This window comes from Antechinus flavipes, chromosome 3 (genome assembly GCF_016432865.1).
Source record: "Antechinus flavipes isolate AdamAnt ecotype Samford, QLD, Australia chromosome 3, AdamAnt_v2, whole genome shotgun sequence".
Classification (NCBI taxonomy): Eukaryota; Metazoa; Chordata; class Mammalia; order Dasyuromorphia; family Dasyuridae; genus Antechinus; species Antechinus flavipes.
The window spans coordinates 248597156-248624054 of NC_067400.1; the positions used below are offsets into that span (position 1 = coordinate 248597156).

General features: G+C 31.9%; 1 protein-coding gene across 1 annotated transcript in view; it reads right to left on the minus strand.

Annotated features, from left to right (window-relative positions):
* NCAM2 (neural cell adhesion molecule 2) overlaps positions 1 to 26899 on the minus strand; it is a 285546-nt gene that overhangs the window by 225905 nt on the left and 32742 nt on the right. The window contains exons 2-4 of the mRNA XM_051984853.1: positions 22091 to 22165; positions 9013 to 9219; positions 7709 to 7852 (exon numbers count right to left, since the gene is read on the minus strand). Of these exons, the coding sequence (XP_051840813.1) occupies positions 7709 to 7852; positions 9013 to 9219; positions 22091 to 22165 (426 nt within the window). The remainder of the gene's footprint in view (positions 1 to 7708; positions 7853 to 9012; positions 9220 to 22090; positions 22166 to 26899) is intronic.

Here is a 26899-nt window from a genome sequence, read left to right on the forward strand (position 1 = left end):
CTGCTTTTGCTCTGAGGACACTAGATTGTAAGTTTTCTGAGGATAGGCCCAAACCTTATCTATTAGTATTCTGCTTCACTTTCCTTGCCCAAGCCCAACAAGGACATTTCAGAAATCACATAGTGAGCTTTTAATGTTGAATTAATAGGGGAAAAAAAGGAATCTACAAGTTAAAAAAGAAATAAAGAAAATTATTAGAACTATTTTGCTTAAACTAAACATCATTAAAACTGAATTCTTAAATAAAATGCATGAATATTTATAAAATAAAAAACATCTAGAATAACAGAAAAAGAATGAATTTAAATAACCTAATCTCTGAAAAGAAATTGAACAAGGTATAAATGAACTCCCCTAAAAAAAAAAAACAGAGCATAAGATGTATTTACAAGTGGACTCTATCAATTAAAAACATAATTCTGATGTTATATAAATTCTGAAAATAGTAAAAGAAGGAATACTACTAAAATCCTTGTCTGATTTAAAGATGTTCTTGATACATAAACCAGGGAGAATCACATCAGAAAGCAAACCATAGACTCATAACCCTGATGAATAATTACATAAAAACAACTTAAACAAATATTTAAAAAGAGGCTACAGCAATATATCATAAAGATCAAAAATACTATGGCTAGGTTAGTTTTGTATCACAAATGCAGGGTTAATTTAATATTAGGGAAAATATCAAATGCAATATCTACTTTTATTAAAATTACTAGAAAAAATAGAAATAAATGGATGATGCCTTAATATGATGTTATCTAAAAATCAAGAATCAACATAGTATGTTACAAGAATAATAAATGAATGCCTTTATAACAAAATTAGGATACAATCTTTACATTAGGGATAAAGCAAGAATGCTCTTTCTACTACTGTTATTTTATAAGTATTAGAAACGCTAGCTATAACAATAAATGAAAACAAAAGAAACTGAGAGCATAACTTTGATAGGACAAATATCTACCAAAGTCCTCTCTGCTTAGGATACAACGCTGATTAGAAAAATATGACCAAAAAGGCCTTGAATAACTTACAGTTGGTATAAGGCTCAAACTGTGCCTCCCTAGTGGTCTCAAATGGGCTACATAAACTTCTAGCTTACCAAAGAGTATAAAGGTTCCCACTTATGTGAAGTTGGGATAGCTCCTTGGGGGATAGCTGAAGACCATGAAGATCCCGATATGTGACCCCTGTGGAGACCAGGAAGACCACAACTATGAAAGCTAAGAAGTATTATATTTTTGCTGCATATTCTTGCTATATTAGAGATAAGTAAACTTATTTTTGTTACTTGGTTATTGATCTATGAATGCTTTATTTTGTCCCAATATTGAACTTGAAGTAACACATTACCAGAATCTGGCCTGTTATTATTTGGTACAGTCAGTAATTGGGATGAGATGAAATGCCCACATGGCATAGATCCTGGTAGAGTTTGGAGAAGTACATTAAAAATCTGGTGTGCAAGGTGATGAAAGGACAGCCAAATATAACTGAGTGGTACCCAGGAGCTCTGGACTTTCTGGTCATGTATAGGCAGGCCTATCAATTGAATGGGAAGCAGGCTCTTGTTCGTGTTAAATAATTAATTCAGCAAGTGCCAGAATAATCTGCCAGGAATGGTTAAAAAAAAAAAAAAGCCAAGCCTAGCATTTCTTGGATGTTGTTGATCATCTTGAAGAAGTTAGATTTTCAGAATAAATGGCCCATTTAGCCAGGAATTAGAAGTTGAGCTTTTGGCTTTTAAGTAAGGCTATTAAATGAAGACTGATGAACTACTATTGGAATTAGTGATGGTCATGTAAAAAGATCTCTCTTGAAGAGTTTTGGTACTGACAAGTCACACTCAGGAACACACTAATTATATTGGTCCTTGACCCAGATGTTCCAGTTCTGCTGAAGTCATGATAAAAGAGAATGGGATTTAAAATGAAAAAAACTTGGGAACTCTCACTAATATGAAAGAAAATAAGATATTATTACTATATATCTTTACTGCTACTTTTGGGAGGAGGAGGTGATTTCCTCCAGTGAAAAAGGAAAGTCAGAGAGTCTTCACAACCAAGGGACTGGGTAGGTTTCATGTGAACTTCAAAGAAAAAACTAATGAGCCATAAATTCAATTGATCCTATTATCATGGTCTAGGAAGTTGAGTTCAAGAGTTAATTAGTCAATTAGTTTCCAGATAGAGTTGCCCTTTGTCACTTTTTAAATGGATGAGATGTTATTAAGAACCAGCTACATAAGAATGAATTGCATAGGCTTTCCAATTTGCAGAAGAATGGTGAAATTCCAAAAGGAAATGATTTTGATAAACTGGATCTATGTTCTTTTCCTGTGTCCAGTCATATATGTACAGCCTGGCTCAGGAACAATCAAATCTTGCCTCTTAGGGGAGCCCCAAAAGAATGGCTTGAGACTTTAATTATAAGTTTCTCCACTTCAAAATTATACTGACAAAATTAAAATATGGGGTCAGGATAGCTATATCTGGGGCAAATGTCAGAAAGAATAGGCACTGGGGAGAAATAATAAGAGAAATATATAATTAAAGCAGCTCAGAGATTCCACTTTTACCTACCGGATTGATAAAGATGACAAAAATGGGAAATGTTCGTTGTTGGAAGGGCCATGGAAAGACAAACACCCTAATGTACTATTGATAAAATAATTTGTTAATTTAGTCATTCTAAAATGTATTTTATAGCTGTGGCCCCAAAATCACTAAATGTTGTGACAAGAGATAATATTATTAGGCTTATACCATAGGGTGATCAAAGAAAGAGAAAAAGGGCTCATATGTATAAAATATTTAAAATTTGGTTAGACCACAAGAATTTATTAAGCACCTATTATGTGCCAGCTATTATGGTAAATGTTGGGATTACAAAGAAAAGCAAACGACAGTCCTTCTGAAGTGGCAAAGAACTAGAAACTAAAGGAGTGCTCATAAATTGGAGAATGATTGAATACTCTATGGCAAATGAATGTAATGGAAATACTATGTTGTTATAAGAATTGACAAAAGAAAATTTCATTGAATCCTGGGAAGTCTTGTATAAACTGATTTGGAGTAAAATGAAAAAAATGTGCACAATTTATATAATAGTAGCATTTTTAAAACCAAAGAATTTTAAAACACTTAAAAATTCTGATCAAAATATAACATTGAGCCATAATTGCAGAAGACCAAACACCAAAATAAAGTAAAAGTATAAATAACCAAAATATCACAGTCATCCTTATATATGGCTAACCATCTTCCCACCACTAAATGCAGTATTCAGGGAGGAGAATAGGCGCACACTTACAGAAACCTAGAAGGGAGAGGTATTTATATGATTTTGGAAACCCACGTTTTGCAACTAAGAACTGGTTCTGAGCATCATGCCTTGTAAATTTTTTTCTACTCATTGTTCTTATAAAAGGCAACTAGTGACATCATATGAGGATTAATGATATCATATAAAGTATAGTTATATTTCTTAAAAACAAACATATAACCACAAGGAGGCCTTGATCTCCCTGGTTACTTCTGGAGCACTTTATATCATATGGTCCTCTCTGCTATCATCTTTGGGAAAACTGTTTTTCCACTCAGATATGCAAATTGTTGCTTTGTCCATTCAAATCCAAATCTTTCCTCACAGCAAGATACAAATCACAGTAAAAAAGATATGAAACCTATTTACCCCCTGTTTGTCTTTCTCAAACCATTGTGTATGGGGGGGGGGAGAATATTGGGCTAACATGTAGCTGAGAGGTTTCCTTTCTCTCACTTACCAGCAGGATTCTAACATCAGCCAATGAGTGTCTAACTGCTGCTGCCTTTCTCCAACCAATCAGCAAAGCAACTGTTATTCTTCCAATTAACACATTCCCAACAAAGCTACTGAAGGGTCAGTTTTCTCAGATAGAAACCTTTTTCTATTTCTTCACAAAGCTTCTTCATAGCCTGGGGAATAGCTATGTAGGATTTTTTGCAGGGGAGGGGCATGATATTATTACAAAATTTTTACAAAACTGGCTTCTTAACTACTTTCCTGCTGATTTCCTAACTGCCTTTTACACTTCAAAGCAAATCTTCCTGGTGATTCCTTATGAAATAAAACTAAAAAAAGAAAACTTTTCTGTCATATATGAACTTTACACTACTTATATAACCTTCTTATAGCCACCGAAAAGCTATTTGATTTTTACAATTATGATTTTATAATTCTGACAGTTATAAACTTCAAAACTCTAACATTCATCATATAAAAATAAGTGGATAGACCACAATGAACTGCAGTCATTGTTACCTCACTTACTGCTCTCTGCAAGTAAATCTTTTTAGCACATTCAAGGGCGCAGCACAAGTCAAGGACAGTTTCTCTAATTGTTTTTCAGCACATTCCACGTCCTTCCTTAACATTTTATCTATAAATGTTCTTTGAAAATGGAACTTTGTCCATTTTCCTTCCACAAATATATGGTCAAGAGGATTCCTTATGTACAGGTTAACCGAGTGATCTGCAAAAATCCTTATGTATGAATTAATGCCCAATTTTCCATTTGAGTTTGACACCACTGGTTGTGTTTTAAATATCTGTTAAAAAAAACATGGTTATGAATTATTTTTGCATTTTAAACATTATTTTGTGGTTGATGAAATAAATAGCATTCTTATTTTTTACTTTTATAACTTTCTGAAAGGGATTATGTCATTCTCTTCTTAAATAAGAGGCATATCTTAAAAATTATTTATAACATTTTCCTTAGAGAGTGTGTGTGTACTTGTATTTATGTGTAAGTTATAAGGCAGACAATGGCAGAAAAGTTTAATTTTCTCCTTTAGAAGTTGTCCTTTCCATGGACATGAACCTACTCTAGGTGAGTCCATAGCCAGTGGAGAAGGGGGAAAAGAGAAATTGGGTCAGAGCAGGAAGGCTCATGAAAACCCTCCCATAGAAAGATGTCCTTGAGGTGAGCTTTGAAGGAAACTAAGGAGAAGTAAGCAAGGAGGCCTTTCAAAATGCAAGACAGCCTGTGCAAAGGCCAAAGTCAGAATAGTTTAACAAGTACACAAAAATAGAAAAACAGACACACAGACACAGACACAGATATAGCTAAGACCATCACAATGTTAAAAGTACTCAAGTGCTGAAATAGTTATGGTCTGCAAAGTATTTCAGAGTCATGTAATAAGTAATATTATTTCATACTATATTCATTTTATAGATAAGAAAATGAAGACTTGAAGGTGTTAGGTAATTTTTCCACATACACAAGTCCATGCCTTCTGATTGCAAGTTCAGTATTGCATCTTGCAATTTTTTTCCTACTCATTTAAAAAAAAATCAATTAATTGTATCATGTAGAGTATGATTATATTTCTTTCTTTTTGTGTGTGAAGCAATTGGGGTTAAGTGACTTGCCTAAGGTCACAATGTATTAAATGGCTAAGGTTGTATTTGAACTCAGGACTCCTAACTTCAGGACTGGTCCTTTATTCCTTGCACCATCTAGCTGACTCACATGACTGTATTTCTTAAAAACACATATATAGCAAGAGCAACAAACTTACTGAGATTCTTGGGCATCTAAGTGGGCAGTAGATGGAGTCAAGGACTTGATGATGGAGTCAAAAAGACCTGATATTACTTTGGAAACAAAGACAATTTGACACAAAAATGCAAATGAAACTAACTGCCCTATGGTCTTACACAGATATATTAATATTGTTCTCAATTAAGTAGTATTCTGCAGATTAGTATTCTTTGCACATTTGCTTAAGAATATTTATGGGGAGTGGGGGAAAGGGAGAGAGAAAAATTTGGACACAAGATTTTGCAAGGGTGAATGTTGAAAACTATCACTGCATGTATTTTGAAAATAAAAAGCTATTAAAAATTAAAAAACTATGGGAAAAATATTTACAAATCCATATTTCACAGGAAGAGAAGGAAGGGAGGGAAAAGAGGAAGGACTACGAATGGTGTAATATGTAAGAATATATATTAATGATGACACAACTGAATAAAAAAGACTAGTCATATGCTCATATACAATTACAATTAGTACTATTCCATTCAAATTGCAAACTTTTAATCTCTGAAACATGCAAAAAATTTTATATTTTAGCTAGGAAACAGAATTTAAAGTGATTCATTCATCTTATACCTTTCCATAAACAGATATAAAAGAAATGCTCTATTTTGAGATTGCTTCTACTACATAATGATAAATCCCATAGTATAGATAAATGATTATTTCCATTTCTAATGTCAAATTAATTTACATTTTTAATTCCCTCAATAAAAATCTTGAAGTTGATTTGAACAAATGCTCTCATATTTACAGCATTTAATAGTTATCCGTGAATTGATCTTAGTCATACAGACTTATAAATGGAAAGAAAAAATCACTAGGCTGTGTTATTTATAGCTGGATTGCCACATGACAGACCCTTTTACTCTCAGTGTCACATTGACAGCTTTCTAATATTTGGCATTTTATTTACCCCTAGAGGCATATGAGCTTTCCAAATCAATCAAGATGTATTTTTGTGAACTTACAAATACTTTAATATAGCATGTTAAGGTTCTAGAAATCAGTTACACATATAATAAAAAATAAAGTTTACATAGCATGCATGTAGAAAGCCTTCCCATTATCTTTTAGGAATATTAAGAAAAAATATTTCCCCAGTCTGAAATTTCTTTCAGACTTACCGGAATGATAAACTTTATGAGTACTTAATTAAACTTCTAGGAAGTCCTTTTCTTCCCTTTATTGAAGCCTTAACTATTTTCTGTGTAGAAATTGTTTAAAAGTACAGTGGGGTTTTGGGAAGAGGAGAGAAATTCTACTTTCTCTGAAGATGGAATTAGAGCTGTGGCCAGAAAAGATGGGAGTGGGAGGTGCAACTCATGAGTGAGTATTATGATCACACTAAAAAAAAGAAGATGTTTTTTGACTAATTTAGTTAACATAACTATCTGATGAGTTCACCTTTGACTAGGTAGAAGGTAGAATCTTTCAAGGAAATTGGTGAGCAGAAAACTGAATGGCTTAGGAAAATTAATTTTAAGTAACTCCTTTTCTGGTTGATGAATCAAGCTATTACTTGAACCTTGTTATTATTGTAAAACTTTGTCTACTACTTGGGAATAATATAAATTGTAATACAAAATAGTTTGATGAGAAAAAGATGTGCAAAAATAGGATGGATTTCTGACCCTTTGGGTTCTTTCTCTAAATAGAGGAGATAAAAGCTAAAAAAATTTAATTAGTAAATTTTATCTATCAGGCTTTATGTTTCAAACACAAAGTATAGTATTTTTTTTCTTCCACATACCTTACACTTTCAAAGTGTATTTATATTATTCTGTCTAATCCTCACAAAACTCTGTGAGATGAGTAATTATAGAGTTATCATCCACATTTTACAAATGAAGAAAGAGTTCATGAGAATGTCCAGTCATCAAGTAGTAAGTATCAGAGTTGAGGCTTTAATTCAGATCTTCTGATTTCAAATAGTGTGCTAGTTCTTTAAAAAATAACTTATTCATACCACAGCATATTTTCATTTTACTTAAGATTAATTATAGATTTTAATGACAAAAGCTTAAATTTTGGAGTTAAGTAAGAGAAAAATAAATGCCTTTTAATTGTGCTGCAATTATAACTTAAAGCTTAGCAAGTTACCAAGATACTAACTGTTGGGATGAGTAGTGACTTCCTCATTATGATACAACCAGCTAACAATGGGTGCAGGTGAACTGCTAACTTGGCAAACCACTTCAGCATCCTCTCCTTGTTTAAATTCTTGAGGAGATACCACTTCTTTGAAAGTGAGTTTTTCTGTAATAAGGAAAAACAAACAACAAAAAGATAAAATGTAGTATCTTTTATTTTTCCACTCAAATCTATGGATGGATTTACAAATTTACAAATTAATTTACAAATCCATGTAAATTAATGTAATAGCAGATTTGTAATTTAAGCTAGTCTTACAAAACCTGTCATTCTTTTTCATAGCATTACATGATTTAGAGCTAGATGAAATATTAACTAGATCATTTAATCCCACTACCTCATTTTGTAAGTGAAGAAAATGGTCACAGATATGATATAATGTGCCTAGGATCTTATGGTAAAGGTCAAAATTTGATCTGGGGTCTTCTGACTCTAAACTCAATTTTCCCCACATGCATGTTTTTTTTTAATAAAAATTTCATTAAGAGTGACATAATATATTATTTTGTATAAAATGCCTTTTTCTTTTCTGATGAATGAAATTTCAAAAGTGAAAATATCAAATATCTTCTTGTGAAAAGTTTAGTAGAATGTCATCAACCTGTCTAAATTTCCCCATTAAAGGCCTATCAACCAATCTTAAAGAAAGATTTCATTGCCACCATCCATTACAAAATTACTTCTAGAGTGATCTTTCTCTAAATGATGATTTTGCCTCTGAAAGATTTTCCCTGGTAACACTATAAATGTTAAGTATTACAAATATTGCACAGTGGTCTGAATGAATTAAAGGATTTTCAATTCTATTTCACCAAAAGAATCAAAACTAAAAGATTTATATTTCCTTTGCTACGATAATACTACTATTACTAAAATGCAATTATGTTCTATGTGGAATTATCCAAATTTCTTTACTGAAATGATTTTTAAGTTTTTTTTTTTTAGTAATAACCTTTTATTTTCAAAATACATGCAAAATAACCTTGCAAAACCTTGTGTTCTGAATTTTTCTTCCTCCCTTCTCCCCATATAGCAAGTAATTCAATATATGTTAAACATGTGCGATTCTTTTATAGATATTTCCATATTTATTATGCTGCACAAGAAACATTAGATCAAAAAAGAAAAAAATGAGAAAGAAAAAGAAGCAAGCAAACAACAATAAAAGTTGAAAATACTATATGATCCAGTCCCCCAAATCTTCTGAAATGATTTTTAAAGTACTACATTGAAAATCAATTAAAATTTATTTTAAAATGACTTACGGTAAATCACCAAAACAACTGTAGCTTCTTGAGTCTGTCCCTTAGTATCTGTTCCTTGACACCGGTATATTCCAGCATCCTCTATATTTGCATTATAAATAGTTAGTCGGGACCTAGCACCTTCTTTTTGTACCACTACTCTCCGTGTAGAAACTATCTTCTCTCCTTGAGGATTGTACCAATCTATATCTTCCAATTCTCCAATTGCTGCAAAGAATAATTTCCAAAGAAAAATTTAAAATGCATTTAAAAATGAATTTACTAGAATTAACATTTGTTTCTATTCAACTAACAATTTGAATAACTTAGAAAAACAGGTAAAAGTATATTCTTAAGGCCTGATACATCAAAAAATAAGCACTCAGTCAAGTCAGTCAATCAGCAAGCATTTATTAGATACTTCCATTGTGCTATGAAAAAACAAGGCAAAATCCAATTTTTCTTCTCAAGTATCAGACATTGTGATGGAGAAAGCAACTTGTAAAAAGCTGGGTGTGTATAAGATAGGGAGAGTACTGCTTGGTCAATTGAAAATAAAAAGGCATTAGCTGGTAGCTAGACACAGGATAACCTTCCTGTTGAGGTTGGACTTGAGAGATAAAACTGTAAGTCAGAGATGAAGGAGCGGAGCAATGGGAAAGGAAGATTTTTTTTTAATGATGGGAAGGAGACCACGGACATTCTTTGGTTTGTCAGATCAAAAAAACACAAAAATTTTAGTGATTCAAATTTTGTATATTGCCAGAGTAGTGAAAAAAAATGGAACTGGGTTCCCCAAGGCAAAGTTAACAATTTTGATTGGGGGCTCTCTGGAATGAATGGTAGCAGATATTCAAAGTATCACTTTCTTTTTTCTATTGTTTCTTTCCTGTGATCATTAGGAGAGTTAAGGTTAGAAAGTCACTCCAGAGGGACAGGATTAGGAAAGAATGACACTATCCATCAAGGGTGGAAATCAGCCCTCTCTTCAAACAGCTCCTAACACATAACTGCTGGACTTAAAACACATAAGACTCCAAAATGTGCATTATTAACTTAAGATAGGAAAGAGCAACCTATAGCTCCTACTATTTCTATGGGGGAATTGATGGTTAAAATTTCAAACATTAGACATTTTGTGGGACTGAAGGGTCATTTCTTGAATCTACACTATCCAGACAGTTTTTTCAAAATTCCTATCTTCTGATCAGACAGTGGATGGCTTGGGCTCTCTCCCTTATTTCTTCTCCATATTACCTTCTCCAAGGACATACTTTCAGAAAACCCTAGCTGATTCCTGTAAGCTCCAAATGAAGAATCCTTAACTTGTCTCCAATGCAGGAACATCAATTTAGAGCTGTTCTTTGATGACCCATGCTCAAGGAACGAAATACAAGCAGAAGAGGCAGCCAAGGAAATAAAGTCCAGAATAAAGCTTTTAAAGTCAGAACAGGTGTTCAGTGTTATATATGACTAGTTGCAATAACCACGAGATGGGAAAGTACTCTCAATGAAGCAAATTCCAAAAAGGAACAAAAAAGGAAGCAAGAAATCTGCTCCCTTTGAAATCTGCTGAGTGATCAGAAGTAGTCAATTTTCTTAAAATTTTTTCATATCAATAAAAATCTATCTTCTCTCTTTTCTACATCTCCCTCCCTGCAATGAGAAAGCAAAACAAAATTTGCATACACAGCCATGTAAGACAAACTTTACCAATAGCTATATATATATTTTAAAATCTTCATTTGAACTCTGAGTGCACCAATTTTTTTGTTTGGAGGCTGAGAACATATTTCATGATAATTCCTTCAGAATCATGATTAGTTATTGTGTTTGTTGATTAGTGTTCTAACATATTTTAATGTTTGTTTTTACAACGATGGTATTATATCAATCATTTCCCTGATGCCATTCATTTCATTCTTAATAAATCTTTCCAACATTCATTGAAACTATCCTCTTCATCATTTCTTATCACACAACAACATTCTATCATATCTCCCAATTGATGGGTATCTCTTCTGTTTCTAATTCTTTCTAACCAGAAGAAGAGGTTCTATAAATATTTTTGAACATATGTGTCTTTTTTCCTATTTCATTTCTTTGAAATATAGACCTGTAACCAGGGGCTTAAATGTATTACCTAAGACATTTTTCATTGGTGGAGAGTGATTACTTGAGACTGTGCCTTTGAGAGCATTAGAGCTGTCAAGGACTTGGGAAAAGTGAGAGTCTGTTCTGTTCTTCTGGCTTCTGCTTTTGAGACAGGACACATAGGGAGACAGAATCAAGATAGTATAATGAGAAGTATTTTTCTCTAATTCACACCTCTGCAACCTAGAAGTTGCATCAGACCAAATTCTCATTGGTAAATCCAAGAAAAAGTCACAATGAGTAATTTTTTCTAGCCCAGGGCATTTTAGCAGAACAGAAGTCTGCAGACACTAAGCTGAGGGTTGTCCTGCAGCACAGCAGGAGCAGTAGTGAAAGAGAGCATTCCAATTCCCAAATATAAAAACAGAGCTAGACAGATTATCAGGTAGGAAGAACTGAAATGGAAAGACATCTCTGGACTCTGGCAGGAACTTTTTATAGGAACAAGTACCATCCAGTATCTCTGTTATCCATCCTAGGTCACAGCTGGGTACTGAGAAAGGAATGAATTCCCAAAATTTAGCTCTGTGGTTGAGCCTAGATGCAGATCAGTGACTCAGTTCTGGTTGTGAACCCAGTTTATTAATCTACAGTGGAATAATCAGGGAAAGAGACCAGCAAACAGTCACTATGAATTTGCATGACTTCCCAATAAGCTGATAGTCATTGAATTCAGAAGTAGTCTATTAAACTCAATTATAAACAAGCCAACAGATCCAACTTGCAGAGCTCACAATAGGAAGGCAGTGAACAGATCTTTTTGCATATTACAACACTTTGGAAGCACTCAATATTTAAAAGACCACAGATTGAGCTGTGAAAATAGCAAGACAAAAATGGACAGTCCGAGATGCTGTACTATCCCAGCTTCTCCAAGTGAACTGAGACCAATAGTAAGAAAGTAAAAAGTCAAGAAGTTTTAAGACTAAACAAAAAAGCATCAAATAATAAGTCAAATACAGAAGATGACAATGTCTTAAAAAACACATAAAAGCAAGGCCGCAAAGAAAAATGCAGATTGGAATAAGCCCAACAAGAATTCCTAGAAGTGTTAAAGAAATAGTTAAAGGAGAAGCTAAAAATGATTTTAAAAATCATATTAGAGCTATGAAAGAAAGATATGAAAAATAAATGTGTTAAAAAAAGGTACAAAGTCTTAGAAAAGAATATAAAAACTGGCTAAAGAATGACTCCATGAGACATCACTAAATGATAAAACAGTGAAAAAATTAAAAAATAGAAGAAAATGTAGACAGATATCATAAGAAAAATAATCTGGAAAATATAAAGTGAGGGGAAAAACTTTAAGAATCATTGTACTGCCTAAAACCCATGAATAAAAATGATACTAAATACCATATTTCAAAAATTTATAAAGAAAAACTGTCCAGATATTCTAAGATATCTTAGAACCAGAGAAAAAAGTAGAAATTTAGAAATTCCACTGGTTACTTCCTGAAAGAAGCCCCAAAACAAAAACTCCCAGAAATATTAGAGAGCCAATTTCAAGAAGTAAAAGAGACAAAAATGGAAGGAACCAGAAAGAAAGAATTCAGGAACCACTGTTAAGATCACACAAGATTCAGTAGCCTGGATCAGACCTGGAATAAGATATTTCATAACATAAAGGGTTTAGTATTACAACCAAGAATGACCTACTCAGCAAAACTGAGAACAATCCCTATGGGGGAAAAATTTACATTTAATTAAATTGAAGACTTTCTTTCTTTCTTTCTTTCTTTCTTTCTTTCTTCCTTCCTTCCTTCCTTTTTTTCTTCCTTCCTTCCTTCCTTCCTTCCTTCCTTCCTTCCTTCCTTCCTTCCTTCCTTCCTTCCTTCCTTCCTTCCTTCCTTCCTTCTTTCTTTCTTTCTTTCTTTCTTTCTTTCTTCTTTCTCTCTCTCTCTCTTTCTCTCTCTCTCTCTCTCGCTTTCTTTTTTTAGGTATACGTATTTATACTATTATCTTACTGCACTGGAAGAATCAGATCAAAGAGGGAAAAATGAGAAAGAAAATAATATTCAAGCAAACAACAACTAAAGAAGTAAAAATGCTATGTTGTGATCCATACTCTGTTCCTACAGTCCTGTCTCTGGTAAATCAAAGACTTTTAAACATTTCTGATGAAAAGATCACAGCTGAATGAAAATTTAACCCAGGGTTCAAGAAATGCACAGAAAGTGAGCAGAATCAAAAGAACACCATACAGAGCAGCAACAAGATTATGTGATGATCAATTCTGATGGATGTGGCTCTTTTCAACAGCAAGATCATTCAGACCAGTTCCAATGGACTTTGTGATGGAGAGAGCCATCTAAACCTAGAGAGAGGACTAGGGACTGAATGTGGATCACAACATAGAATTTTCACTTTTTAGTTGTGTTTCCTTGCTTTTTAAAAATTTTCTCATTTTTTTCCTTTTTGATCTGATTTTTCCTGTGAAACATGATAAATATGGAAATATATGTAGAAGTACGATACATGTCTAATGCATATTAGATAATTTGCTGTCGGGGGGGAGGGAGGAAGAAAAATATGGAACACAAGGTTTTACAAGGGTGAATATTGAAAACTAATTTTTTATGTATTTTCAAAAAATAAAAAGTTTTTTTTTTAAAGAAAGCCAAAGAAAGACAAACATGACTGAGAAATTGTAAGGGATTAAATAAAATTAAATGGTGTACATTTTTATATGGAGAGACGATGAATGTAATTGCTCAGAACTTTATCATAACCAGGAATCTTGGAGGGAGTCTAATTAAACAATGGCTTGGATGTGATTCTATTATGTTTGAATGATTTAAAAAAAAAGAATAGAAGGGCTGGTGAAGAGGAGACCACTGGGAGAAAGGGAAAGAGAGAAATGGGGGAAATTATCTTACAGAGGGTACACAAGGAAAAATGTATACACTTTAGGGAGGAGTGGGCAAAACTTGAAACCCACTTTCATCTGAACTAATTGAAGAAGGCAAAAATAAACAAATGTACACACACAGTTGGATATAGAAATCCATCTTCTCCAAAAGGGAAGTTGGAATAAAAAGAGATAAAAAGAAAGAAGGAAGGGAGGTTGAAGAGAAAAGGTAAATTTAAAGAGGAAATGGTCAGAAGCAGAAAGTAGTCTTAAAAAAGGGATAGCATAAAAAAGGAAAGGAACCTTGTAAGAAAATAGACTGGAGAGAAATATACAACAATCTTAACTGGGAATGTGAATGGGACGGACTCACTTATAAATCAGAAAAGAATAGCAAAATGGATTAGAAATCAGAATCCAATTAATATGTTGTTAATAAAAAAGCACACTTGAAATAGGAAAATATCCAGAGTTAAAAATAAAAAAACTAGAGTAGAATCTATTATGCTTCAGTAAAAGCAAAAATAAATCTAATTAAAAGAGAGAAACAGGAAGACTACATTTTGTTGAAAGGTACCACAGAAAATAAATTAACATCAATACTGAGCAGATATGTACCAAATGGCATAGAAACTTAATTGTTAAAGGAAAAGTTAAATGGAGGAAATAGTAAAATTATACTACATTTAGAATTTCAATTTACTCCCTAGTTCTAGATAAATCTAACTATAAAATAAACAAGAAAAACATGAACGAAATCCAAAAATTTTAGAAAAGTTACTCCTGGAAAATAATGAATAAGGATAGAAACAAAATATATCTATTTCTTAGTTGTGCAGGGCAATTTCACAAAAATGTACAATATATTATTGCAGAAAAGCAGAATTATTAAATGTATCATTTTGTGAGTATAATGCAATAAAAATTCATTCAGCAAATGCCTTTTGAAGAATAGATTAAAATTAATTACTTAATCCTAAAGAATCCTAAAGGGTCAAAGGCAAAACATAGAAACAATAATATCATTAAAGATAATAAAAACACTAAGACAACATCCCCGAATTTTTGGAATGTAGTTAAGGCATTAATTAGGGAAAATATATGCCAATTAAACTGACAAACTAATTGAAATAAATATTTTAAAATATAAATCACTCAGATTAATAGAAAGTGAGATAAAATGGTTAAAGAATCTTTTCTTAGAAAAAGAAATTCAGCAAACCATAAATGAATTTTCTGGGGGAGGGAACCATCCACGATTAGAAGAGTATACAAACAAATTCCATCAAACATTTAAAAAATGATCAATTTAATACTATATAAATAGAAAAAAAGTAAAGAATGAATCATATCAAATTCTTTCTGTAACACAAAAATGGTCTTGAAATCTAAATGATAGTCCAACAGAAAATAAAAACTATAGATCAATTTTCCTAATGAATACTGACACAAAAAAGTACAGAAAAATATCACAAAGATCCTATATTATGACCAGGCTGGATGTGTACTAGTAATACATGACTAGTTCAATATTAGGTAAACTATAAACATAATTAATCAAATTAACAAAAAATGAATATTTCAACGGTTGTAGAAAAAGATTTTAGAAATCCCATTTCTATTCAAAACAATATGGAGCACAGTAATAAATGTTGCTTCCTGATAAGGTGTATCTAAAACCAAAAGCAAATAGTATTTGTAATGAGGATAAGCTAGAAGCTTTTTCAATAACAATAGGAATGAAGCAAGGATGTTCACCATTACTATTCAGTATTATATTAGAAATGTTACCTAAAACAAAAGGACAAGAAGTTGAAAAAATAAGCAGAGGCAATAAGAGGGAAAAACTCACTTTTTGTAAATGATATAACAGCTTATTTAGAAAACTCTAGAGAGTCAATTAAAAACCTAACAAAACAATGATTTCAGTCAAGTTGCAGGGACAAAACCAAACTACACAAATCATCAGCATTTCTATACATCACCAACAAAATCCAGCAAGAAGATACAGAAAGGGAAATTTCAAATATTTTATACTCTCTGTAGTTTACCAAAGGGAACTTTGAAGGTGAACACCTAGTCACCCATAAAGAGTGGGAAAGACTAATGAAGCTTGTACCTGAAACAGCTGTCCCAACCATCTGTAATACTAAGGAGCAATTTACTTTCATTGACTTTTTAAAGTAGATTTTTAGGGAAAGGAAAGAAAGAAAAGTTTGATTTTTTCTCTGCCTATACAACTCTGACCAGATTATTAATTACAGAAATAAAGATAAGGAATAAAAGGAAGGGAATCTTTTTCTGGTTTGTATAAATTTATGGCACAGTAAACTAGAGACCAAATTTATAAGTAATATCTTTACTATAAATTTCCAAATTGTGGTTTAAAGAATTTTGTAGGTGATAAAAACATTTTAGTGGATTTTTGCAAGTTATTTTTTTTATTAAATGTAATTATTCTACATATATTTTTAATGCAATTGGTATAGAATGCCAAAGTGATGGTGATTTTCTACATAAAAGGATTTTGAAATGCATTCAACTGAATTGCTGTTGACTAATAAAAAATTTTTGTGTTGTGCTTTAAAAATCCAAAATGTTATTTACTGTTAAACTCCTACATTTTACTATATTGTGATTTTTGAAAAAATCATTGAATAAAAATGATGTTAATTTGAAAAATGATATAACAATTTTATCATTAGAAAAGTAACATTTTTAAATCTGTATGCTATTAAATTATAAATTGAGCTCAAAGAATTTTGTCACAATGTATGAGAACTGTTAAGTATTTAATTGAATACATTTTGCTTTAAAATGGATAATAATATTAATTTATTGTTGGCAGGGGGATAAAAGCACCACAGACTTTTTAAGCTATCCTTAACTGTGAAGTTCTTGGAAACTTTCTATTTGGGTAGGGTCATAAGATCTTATTAACTCTTGAGAAAAGCAACTGATAACAGATTGTAAAATTGTAAAGAAGTTACAAATTTCTTATAATAAAGAGCAAGTTTTGTCTCATTGTTTTGCCATTGTTTATAAGAATTATGAAATTATACCTGTTAATAAATAGTATGTATTGAAGTTACGTCTTTGAGTCAACTTGATAACAACAGGCCTTTGATTCAAAGATTTTATTTTGTCTTACCAGTTAATGGGCAATAAAGATAGCTGTTAGTCTGAAGGCTTAACAACAGCAGCATTTTTCAGAGGGTTCTGAATCAATTATGTATTCACTGTATATTTGAAATACAATTATTCTTAATTTCTTTTTTAAAATTATTCTTAATTTCTAATAATTGATTTTGACTCTAGGGTGGATTTAAACTAAAAAGGATAAGATAGGATTTTATATGTCTTTATATGTCCTTTTAACTATTATTCCAACATTATGAGAAAAATATAACTTAAACTTAAGCTATGATTAGTGAAATTTTGCTATTCAAGGAAAACTTTTTGGGGGACAGTGATTTGATATTGTTTTGAGTTTTGATTTCAGATATGATTATCTGAATTGTTATTAAACTAATAGCCATTATTCAAGGGAAATGCCATGTGCCGCACCAAAAAGGTGTGATCTAAGGACTGTTACAAATGGATGTCCATGCTTGGGAAAGTTGAAAAGCCAACCTTGTATAGACAAAGGTACGATCCTCTTGATTTGATTTCCCCATTATTCTATTTCCCCACTGAACAGAAAATTTTTCCCACTTGATTACTCCTGAACCTGTCTATGATACCTTGTGAATAATGAGTAACTTTGTTGTATGAATGGTTGTTAACTAGGACTCTTTCCTGGAATTACAGAGCAAAGGGAGTTTATTCCCCTTTTATAGTGATGTTAGACATCACATGGTCAGTCTGTACACTTTAAGGGACAGTCTTGATATTGTCATAACCATTTCTCTCTTTTTTCTTTTCATTGAAATTTCCATAATCGGTATAGGTGAACTATAGAAATTTTTGTCATCACAATACTAACATTAAAACATCTCTGTGTTATTATAATGAGAGTCTGAAAGATCTTACTATTTTTCATCTAAATCTATGTTCAACTTAAGCAAATAGATAGATGAATTCTCAGCATTGTTATCCTTAAGTATCTCATTCTTTCAGAATGATATGAGAAATAATCTATAGCCTTAAAAGGAGGATAAAATAAAAATGTAAAAATTCTAAAATTAAAATGAAGTAGTATATTTCACTTGGAAAATGCAACAAAATTAGCTTTTAGGAATTAGGATATCATGCACGCACATATCACAAACATACACATATGATCCACTTCCAAATGTTTCTAATTGTATATGAATGTTTTGATTTTGTTTTAATAAGTTCTAAAATTTCGATTAAAGATTTTTAGATGTAAAATTGCATCAATAATTGTAAAGAAAATTTTTTAATCATTTTTTTCCTGTTTTGAAGTCTCTAATAACATTAAGACACAAAAGGGTTCATTTTATAATTCATAGATCCTTTTAAGATTCTTCCTTCAACCTGTAGATGGCATTGTCCATATCAGGTACAAAGTTCAAGTAAAAATATAGCAAGTATTATATAAAACCGAAATTCTTTTAATTTTCAGATGAATTATGGGTTCCTAATTTAATGTTCTTTTTACAGCTCTGTTGTTAATAGGATTAGCTCCATAAGGTTTAAGCTAGTTTTCACTAAATGGACCAGTTACTGGAAAACCAAATTTAGATGGTTTGATTAAATTGTGTTACAGCCTTATTACTGGCAGATTTAATATCATTAAATAGAGAATCTCTGCAAGTGACTTGGAACCAGAGCAGTAGGTCGGATAGGAGGAGCCCCTCCAGAGTTGCCCTGAGAACAAAGCTTATTACAAAATATCCAAGGGAAAACATTTCTAGGCACCAGATGATTACATGGGGAGTCTGGGATTCAAGATGAAATGTGCTGATTAAATAGAAATTGGGAGTGGGTCACAAGGAGACAATTATTTAATATTGTTGATCATTATTGTATTAATTTAGCTTTGATGTTTCATGGTGTCTTTTTGCCTGGAAGAAGGATATGTCCTAATTAATTCCTTTTTATTGTTTGGAGATCAGGGCCATTCTTCAATAACTTTTGGTTAACTGGAAGCCTATATTCTATTTTTATTAATCTCACTTCACCAAAATTTGATTTATAGAATAATTAATGGGATAAACTATTTAACCTTCTTCAGGTAGAAGCCAAAGGGAAGTTTCCTAAAGTAATTTAATTATTTTTCAGCAATCCTATATAACTGAGTTTTCTTGGTTACTTTGGTAATATGTGAAACACCCCTCTCAATTAGTCCACTGTAAAATCTCTAAGAAATGTAACTAATCTGTAACCTGATTTAAATTATTTCTACAATCTATTTAACAATGTTTGTCTCCTTAAGAGAAAAAGGATTTACATATACAAAAATACTTATAGTAGTTCTTTTTTTGTGGTGACAAAGAACTGGAAACTAATAATGATAAGTTGTGTACATGAATGTGATGGAAAAGTATAATAGTGTATGCTGAATGAGGGTATTTTCAGAATAACATGGGAAACCTTGTATGACCTGATGTAAAGTAAAGTGTGAGAAGAACCAGGAAAATAATTTATATATTATAGCAATACTGTCAAGATAATCAGTTTTGACAGTTTTAATGATGCTGATCAACCAAATAAGCAACCATAATTCTTAAAAATTCATTAGGAAATCAAGATAGAGAACTGATGGATTTAGAATTAAGATTGAAGCATACTTTACATTATTTTTGCTACTAAGAAAACATGAAAAATAGAGTTGCATGGTAAAAAAAAAAGCTGGCCTTTCAATCTATAAAAACTGGGTTCAAGTCCTGCCTCTGGCAGTACTTAACTTCTCAGTAATTCTCTAAGACTGGACACTGCAAAGCAAGTGCCTATCTGCATTGATGGAAACAGTTGACTCACCTGGAGATATTTTTAACAGTGAAATTTCAGGTCCAGTTTAAAAAAAAATCTTACATTTATTGATCAGTAAGCATGCTGTATCCCTCTAGCCTGTTAGTGATGGTGATGATGATGGTGATGATGATGATGATGATGGTGATGATGATGGTGATGGTAGTGGTGATACATGCTCTTTGAGAGGGTATGGACAGTTTCACTTTTGTATTTGTATCACCAGGACACAGAACAAAACCTGGCATATCATAGACAATTAAAGTTGTTAATTGACTCATTTATGCAATATTTTGTAAGATGATGGTTTAAAACTTTTTCTCACCAAAATACTTTCTAATTATTCCAGAAGTTCTGGATATTAAATTTTTATTTATATTTATATTTAATTTCTAATTTATATTTATTTATATTTAATTTCCAAATAAATCCCTCCCTCATTCTCTGTCCAGAGTGATTTCCTTTATACCAAAAAAAGAGGGGGGGAGTAGTTGAACATATCAACTGAATCTTATTAAATATATGTATACATATATAAGTATGTTTGTGTCTATCTATTTATGTATCTCTGGGTATATATATTAATACACATATACATATTTATTTCTATACCCAAAGTTCTCCCCACCTCTTCAAAGAATAGAGGAAAGTTTATCTTCTTATATTTCCTTCAATAGCTTTTTTTTCATTTATACTGTTGCAATCATTGTGTATATTGTTTTCCTGATTCTTCTCACCTACCTTTGCATTACTTCATATAAACCTATCCATACTTCTCTGAATTCTTCAAATTTACTGCTCTTTGGAACAAGATAATATTCCATTACATTACAACCACTATTTACGTAGATATTCCTATATTAATGGGCATCTGCTATATTTATACTTCTTTGCCACTATAGGGTTTTGATGAATATTTCGACATACATTGGGTGTTTCTACCTTTTGGGATATGTCTACTGGATTTTTGAGTCAAAGGAAATTTTTGTCACTTTCTTAATATTATTCCAAATTATTTTCCAGCATAATTGAAGCAATTCTACAATTGTACCAAGACTGTATTAACATAGCTTTCTTTCTATAGCTCTCCCAAGATAAATTATTCATTTCTTTTGAATTTTTTTGCCAGTTTGGTGAGATTAGGTATTACTGAAAAAAATTATAAAATTTCTATTAGAAACCTTTTTTATCAGAGAGAGAAAAAATGTCCACATCAAACAGAAAACTGATTTTAACTAATTTTGTAGTTAACAAACCTACCATATAAATGCAATCTGTAATTCATATGTTTCTTGAGAAACTGGCCCCTTGAAAATATTTAAGCTAATAATCATTAAATTGGTTTGAATCTGTAGCTTAGGGTAAATTGATCAAATAAGGTGATCTTTATAGTTTTACAGATAACTGGGAGAGGCAACAAGCTTAACCCAATTTTTGTTTGATTTGGAGTATATCTCAATTATTGTCACAATGGAAAGGGAGACTGAAAGTAATAAGTATTTACACAGTACCTACAATGGACCTGGAATGCTACTAAGTGCTTTGATATTCACATAACAACCCTATCTGATAAGAGCTATTATTATCTCAATTTTAGAGTTTAAAAAAATGAGACAAACAAAAGTGTCTTGTCCAGCGACACACAATTCTGAACTCAGGTTTTCCTGATTCAAATCTCAACACTATCCACTATACCGCCTAACTGGGGGAAGAAATAAGTCATCCCTAGCTTATTATTTTAATTAAATCATCATGCTACCCATGTGACAAACTCAATTGTTTTCTTATACAAAGGTTCTCAGTTCACTCTAAATTTCAAAATCCTAACTGATATGTCCTGCTTAAAATATTTCTGAGATGACCGAAATTATTTAAATGAATCCATCAGCATGAACCCATTACTTATATAATGGAATTATTTTCAAAATAAATAACCTGGCCAGTCTAGCATTTAAAAATAACAGGGCATATATACAAATACAGAGAATATATTAAACCAAATGCTATTTCTCACAATATAATTTTATGAAAAACAAGCTCACAGATAATACCGTTTTTTGTAAAGTTAAATTTATGAATATTTAACAATTTTTCCAAGAATAACATTAAGCCTGAAATGTATCAAGTATAATTTTAAAAGAATACTCAAATACATACCTGTACATGTGAAGAATTTGGATTCACCAACACTAATTTCTACTTTGCTAAGTGAAATTGTCACTTGTAGAAGAGCTGAAAAATATAATTATTAAGCCATGATTAAAATAATGATTTAAATGACTTTATATTAGCAAAATGTATTTCAATATTTGGACATTTTTCTGCAAGATAAATATAACTTAACTTACCTTCCATGTTGAATTAACCCCAAAATTTCTTAAAGTGACTGATTAGTTTATATCTATCTTAACACTCATCTTAACATTTATTAATCACAGTTACTATTTAGGTTAAACTGATTTTGTGTCAGATTTGTGTGAATCCTGACTTGGCTACTTATTACAATTGTTACCTTGACCAAATTGTTTCATTAGGAGTAACAGCTTTCATTTCCAGAAAATTAAGGATTCTGACTACATGATTTCTAGAGCTAAGGCTAACCCCTAGATCCCAAGAAATGGAGGAAGTGAAGTCTATTGAGAAAAATGAGAATTAAGGAAGAAATAGAATGAGGACAATAAATGGGTGCAAGAGGAATAACTATAGTGCTCAGAACTGAAAATAATACTCCCAATGTGGCCTAACAAGAGCAGAATTCAGTAGGAATTTCAAAGGTAATCCCTTCTTGATGCAGCCCAAGCTTAGCATTAGTTTAAGGCTGATATACCACTCTGCTAAATCAAATTAAGTTTACAGTTCAACATATCTCATAGATGCTTTTCAAAACAATTGCTTTTTAATCATTTAAATCACCATTGTATACTTAGGAAGCTGGCTTTTTTTTTGAGAGGAAGAATGGTATTTCATCTTATTAGATTCAGTTCAATATTCTCGCCCAAAAGTATAAAATTCACAACCAGGCAAAACTCCTAAGTGCTGGGAACAAGATTAAAATGAAATTGGGTACTGTTTAATAAAATGAATAAAAATACAATAGAACATATAAAATATTAATTTGTGGTTTTCTGAATCAATATGTGGTCTACAGGACATGTGCAATCTGAGTTTGACATCAATGCTCTCTTCATTCTGTCCTACCAACTATTCTTTCCAGCACAGTGACTTGCAAATTTGATAAGCATATCATTAATGCTTGTATCCAACCCAATATTAAAAAGAAGAAATTAAACTGAGATTCCTGGAATACTACACTATGGAGAATTTGTCCCAAATTGACACCAGAATAAACAACTACTCTATGAACATGTCTATCCAATCAGTTGTGAATCCTTCTGACTGTATTGTCATCTAATTCATATCTCTTCATTTTCTCTGCAAGAATAATAATTTGATACATTATGAAAAGCTTTGCTAAAATCTATAACATTCCCTTCATTTACTTGTTTAGTAATCCCCGCCAAAAAAAGTCTATGGATTAGGCTGATAAAACTTATTCTTGAAAACAGACTGCCTTTTAACCACTGCTTCCCTTTCGAGATGTTCAACAGCTATTCTAATAAGTCTTTCAAATATCTTCCCAGAAACTGAAGATAAGTTCACTGGCTTATAACTTTTACACTCTTTGCTGAGAAAAAAAAGAAAAAATATCGACCAGTTTTGCCTTCTCTATTTTCAGTTATAATCTTTCCATTTTTCTCAAGCGAAAGTCCTATCTTTTCTTTGATATCCTGTTTTCTCTCAATATAGCTCAACAATAGTCATCCTTTTCTTTGTCCTTATCTTCCCTCACCAGCCTCAAGTTATTTTCAGCTAGCTTAGCATTCCTGATACTAACTTTTACTCAGTATTACTACACTGTTATATTTCTGTTCTATTACTTGGTCTTGTTTTCAACTTAGGTACAATTTCAGTTAGTGTGTTCACTGTACATCCAGAGTGATTTTTTTCAAATTGCAATTACTTCCATGTCTCTTTAGAATTTCACTTTTCCAAAAATTGTCATCTTAATAAAAACAATCTAACTCCCCCCCCATTTTTCCTTTTCCTTGAAAAACCAAAATTCTTGTAACAAATAATGATAATAAAAATAGCTAACATTTATAAAGCACTCACTATGTGCAATGCATTGTGCTAAATGCTTTACATTTATTACCTCATTTGATCTTCACAATAACCCTTAAGATTAGGTACTATATGCATAATCAAGCAAAAAAAAATCCATAATAGTCATTTCTCCCAAAATCAATCTCTCTCTGTCTCTCTCTGTATCTCTCTGTGTCTCTCTGTGTCTCTCTCTTTCTCTCCTCTCTCTCTCTCTCTATACACACACACACACACACATATTCCATCGTATTTTTAAGAGTGGGTCACATGTTTTACCTTGAGTTCTCTAGAATAGTGCCTGTATAATGCATTTATCAAAGCTCTTAAATCTTTCTAACAGTTTTGTGTAATTGTTTTTTGAGACTGCCTGAGCTATAACTGTAATAGAAAAGCTCTGATCTGCTTTGTTCTAACTAAAGCAGATCTGATATTCCTTAGCTACTTGATGTCCACACAAATGAGTTCTGGACTCAGTGTGAAATTCTACTAGCTTAAGTCCTACTGCAGCTCAGAACTTCAGAGCTCAAGAAATGTACAGGCTTTAGCCTCCCCAGGGAGAAGAAATTACATGTGTGTGAAAGCAGATCTGATGGGTATGAGGCAGAACTTCAGAATTGCTTTAATCTGAATTTCTCTATTGGTGATTTGGAACATTTATTTTTCATATGGCTACAGATAGCTTGTATTTCTTCCACTGAAAAATGCTTGTTCATATTCTTTTGCCATTTGCAATGGTAAGGCACTGTTTCTCATTCTTATAAATTTGAATTAATTCCCTCTATATCTTAGAAATGAATATTTGATCAGAGAAATTTGCTAGAAATATTTTTCTCTGTTACTTTTTTTTGGCACATAAAGTAGGTGCTTCATAATTCTTGCCAATTTGTTGACTTTTAGCTTCATTGGTTTGTATTAGATAAGATAAAATTTCTGCTTTTTTTACATTTGTTTGTGAGGTTTTTATGCTCCCAGATATTCTTAGCTGTAAATTAAATGGTTACATTTTGCAAATGAATGTCTAATTTTTGTAAGGGAGAAGAAAAGGGAATAAATATTTGCATATTATGTATTATGCTCTAGGCACTTTACAAATATTATTTCATTTGATCCTCAGAAAAACCTTGTGAGGGAGGTTCAGTTTTTTTTATCCCCATTTTACAATTCAGAAAAATAAGGTAAACAGAAAATAACTTACCCACGATCACAATGCTAGTATCTACTCAGGTCTTTCTGATTCCAGGCTGAGCTTTCTATTTATTATACTTCCTAGCTGTCACTGTGATTCTATTCTATTCTTTACCTTTTTTTTTTAAATTAGATTTTATGGATTTATTTAGGGCTAAAATGAGTAAAGTGAGGAAGCCCATTCCCACTTCCACTGTAAATTTTTTGTCTATTTCTCCCTGTAAATCATTTAACATTTTGATGCTATATTTTCAATGTATATATGTCTAATATTGAGGTTAATTCATTCTCTATGATACTTTTTAGCTAAATGTTGTTTTGCTATTCATCTTTTTAAATTAATTTCATTTTTGCTCTTGCCTTGTCTGAATTATGATTTTGACCTCTGCTTTTTATACTTAAATTGAAGCAACTTGCATTTTACTCCAGGCCATCATTTTAATTGTGTGAATCTGAATGTTTCAAATATGTTTTTTTAATAACGAACTAAACTTTTGGGTCATGTAACCAAGAAGATGGAGGACTAGATATTTTCTTTGATCCTTATGTCTCAAAATTCTTCAAAACATAAATTATGTGCCAAAAATAAAGCATCTTCAGCTGTCTCCAATAAAGGTGTTAAACTTGCAAAATTCCCTGCAATCTGAACTAGATTAAAATATAATTAGGAGATACTTAACAAAAGAAATAAAAATACAATAACACAAAGATGATAATTTGTAGTTTTTTAAGGGAATATGTAACCTGTGGGAATCCATTTCTATTTGAATTTGAAATCTCTCTGTCTAGGATAACAAGAAATCAAAAGTTAATAAAATTCCAAAACATAAAACCTAATTTAACTAAAGTAAAGCCTAATTAATGCTCATTTAGTACACTATCATCCAATGATTACTATTCTTCTAGAAGCAGGGTTGCACTAAACACCTAATCCAAGCATTTGCAACAAAATATAATCTTTTTTTTCCAGTGTCAGAAGGTCTAAGTTCCAAACTGCAGAAATTTGCTGTGGATTTAATAGCCAGCACCATGGCAATACCATGAACTGCAAAGAATCTCTGCATGAGAGTCAAGAAGAAGTTAAAGGGGCAGGACATGTGTCTGCTTTTAAAACAGAGATCAATTCTACATTCTCATCCTTTTCCCAGAGGTGAGGACATCCAAACTCCTCACCACAGAAATGAGCCCACATATGTGCTTTGTTCTACCAAGCCAGAAAACTAAACAAGAGAGGGAATGGAACAGGATGCTATATCCATATATACCATGTGGCAAACTGCTGAGGCTCAGAGAAAAAAACCCAGTATGTAATAGCCAGGTAGGCTCAGTTCTTCAAAAGTCACTTGGGACAGAGATCTAAGTTGGGTAAGCCATGGGAATCTGCATAGGAGGAGGCTCAGACACTTTCAGATAAAGCCTCCAGGGAAAGTACATCAGAGGTACATCAGAAAATTATCAATAAGAGAATATAAGAGGGAAAAGACAAATCACCAAAGAGCTCAAAAATATGAAAACTTAAAGAGTATAAGCAGATAAATCAGGTAGAAAATATTAACAAAAGATTTAAGAAATGAATTTAGTAATTTATGAATAAATACTGGAAAATGAAGGAAAATG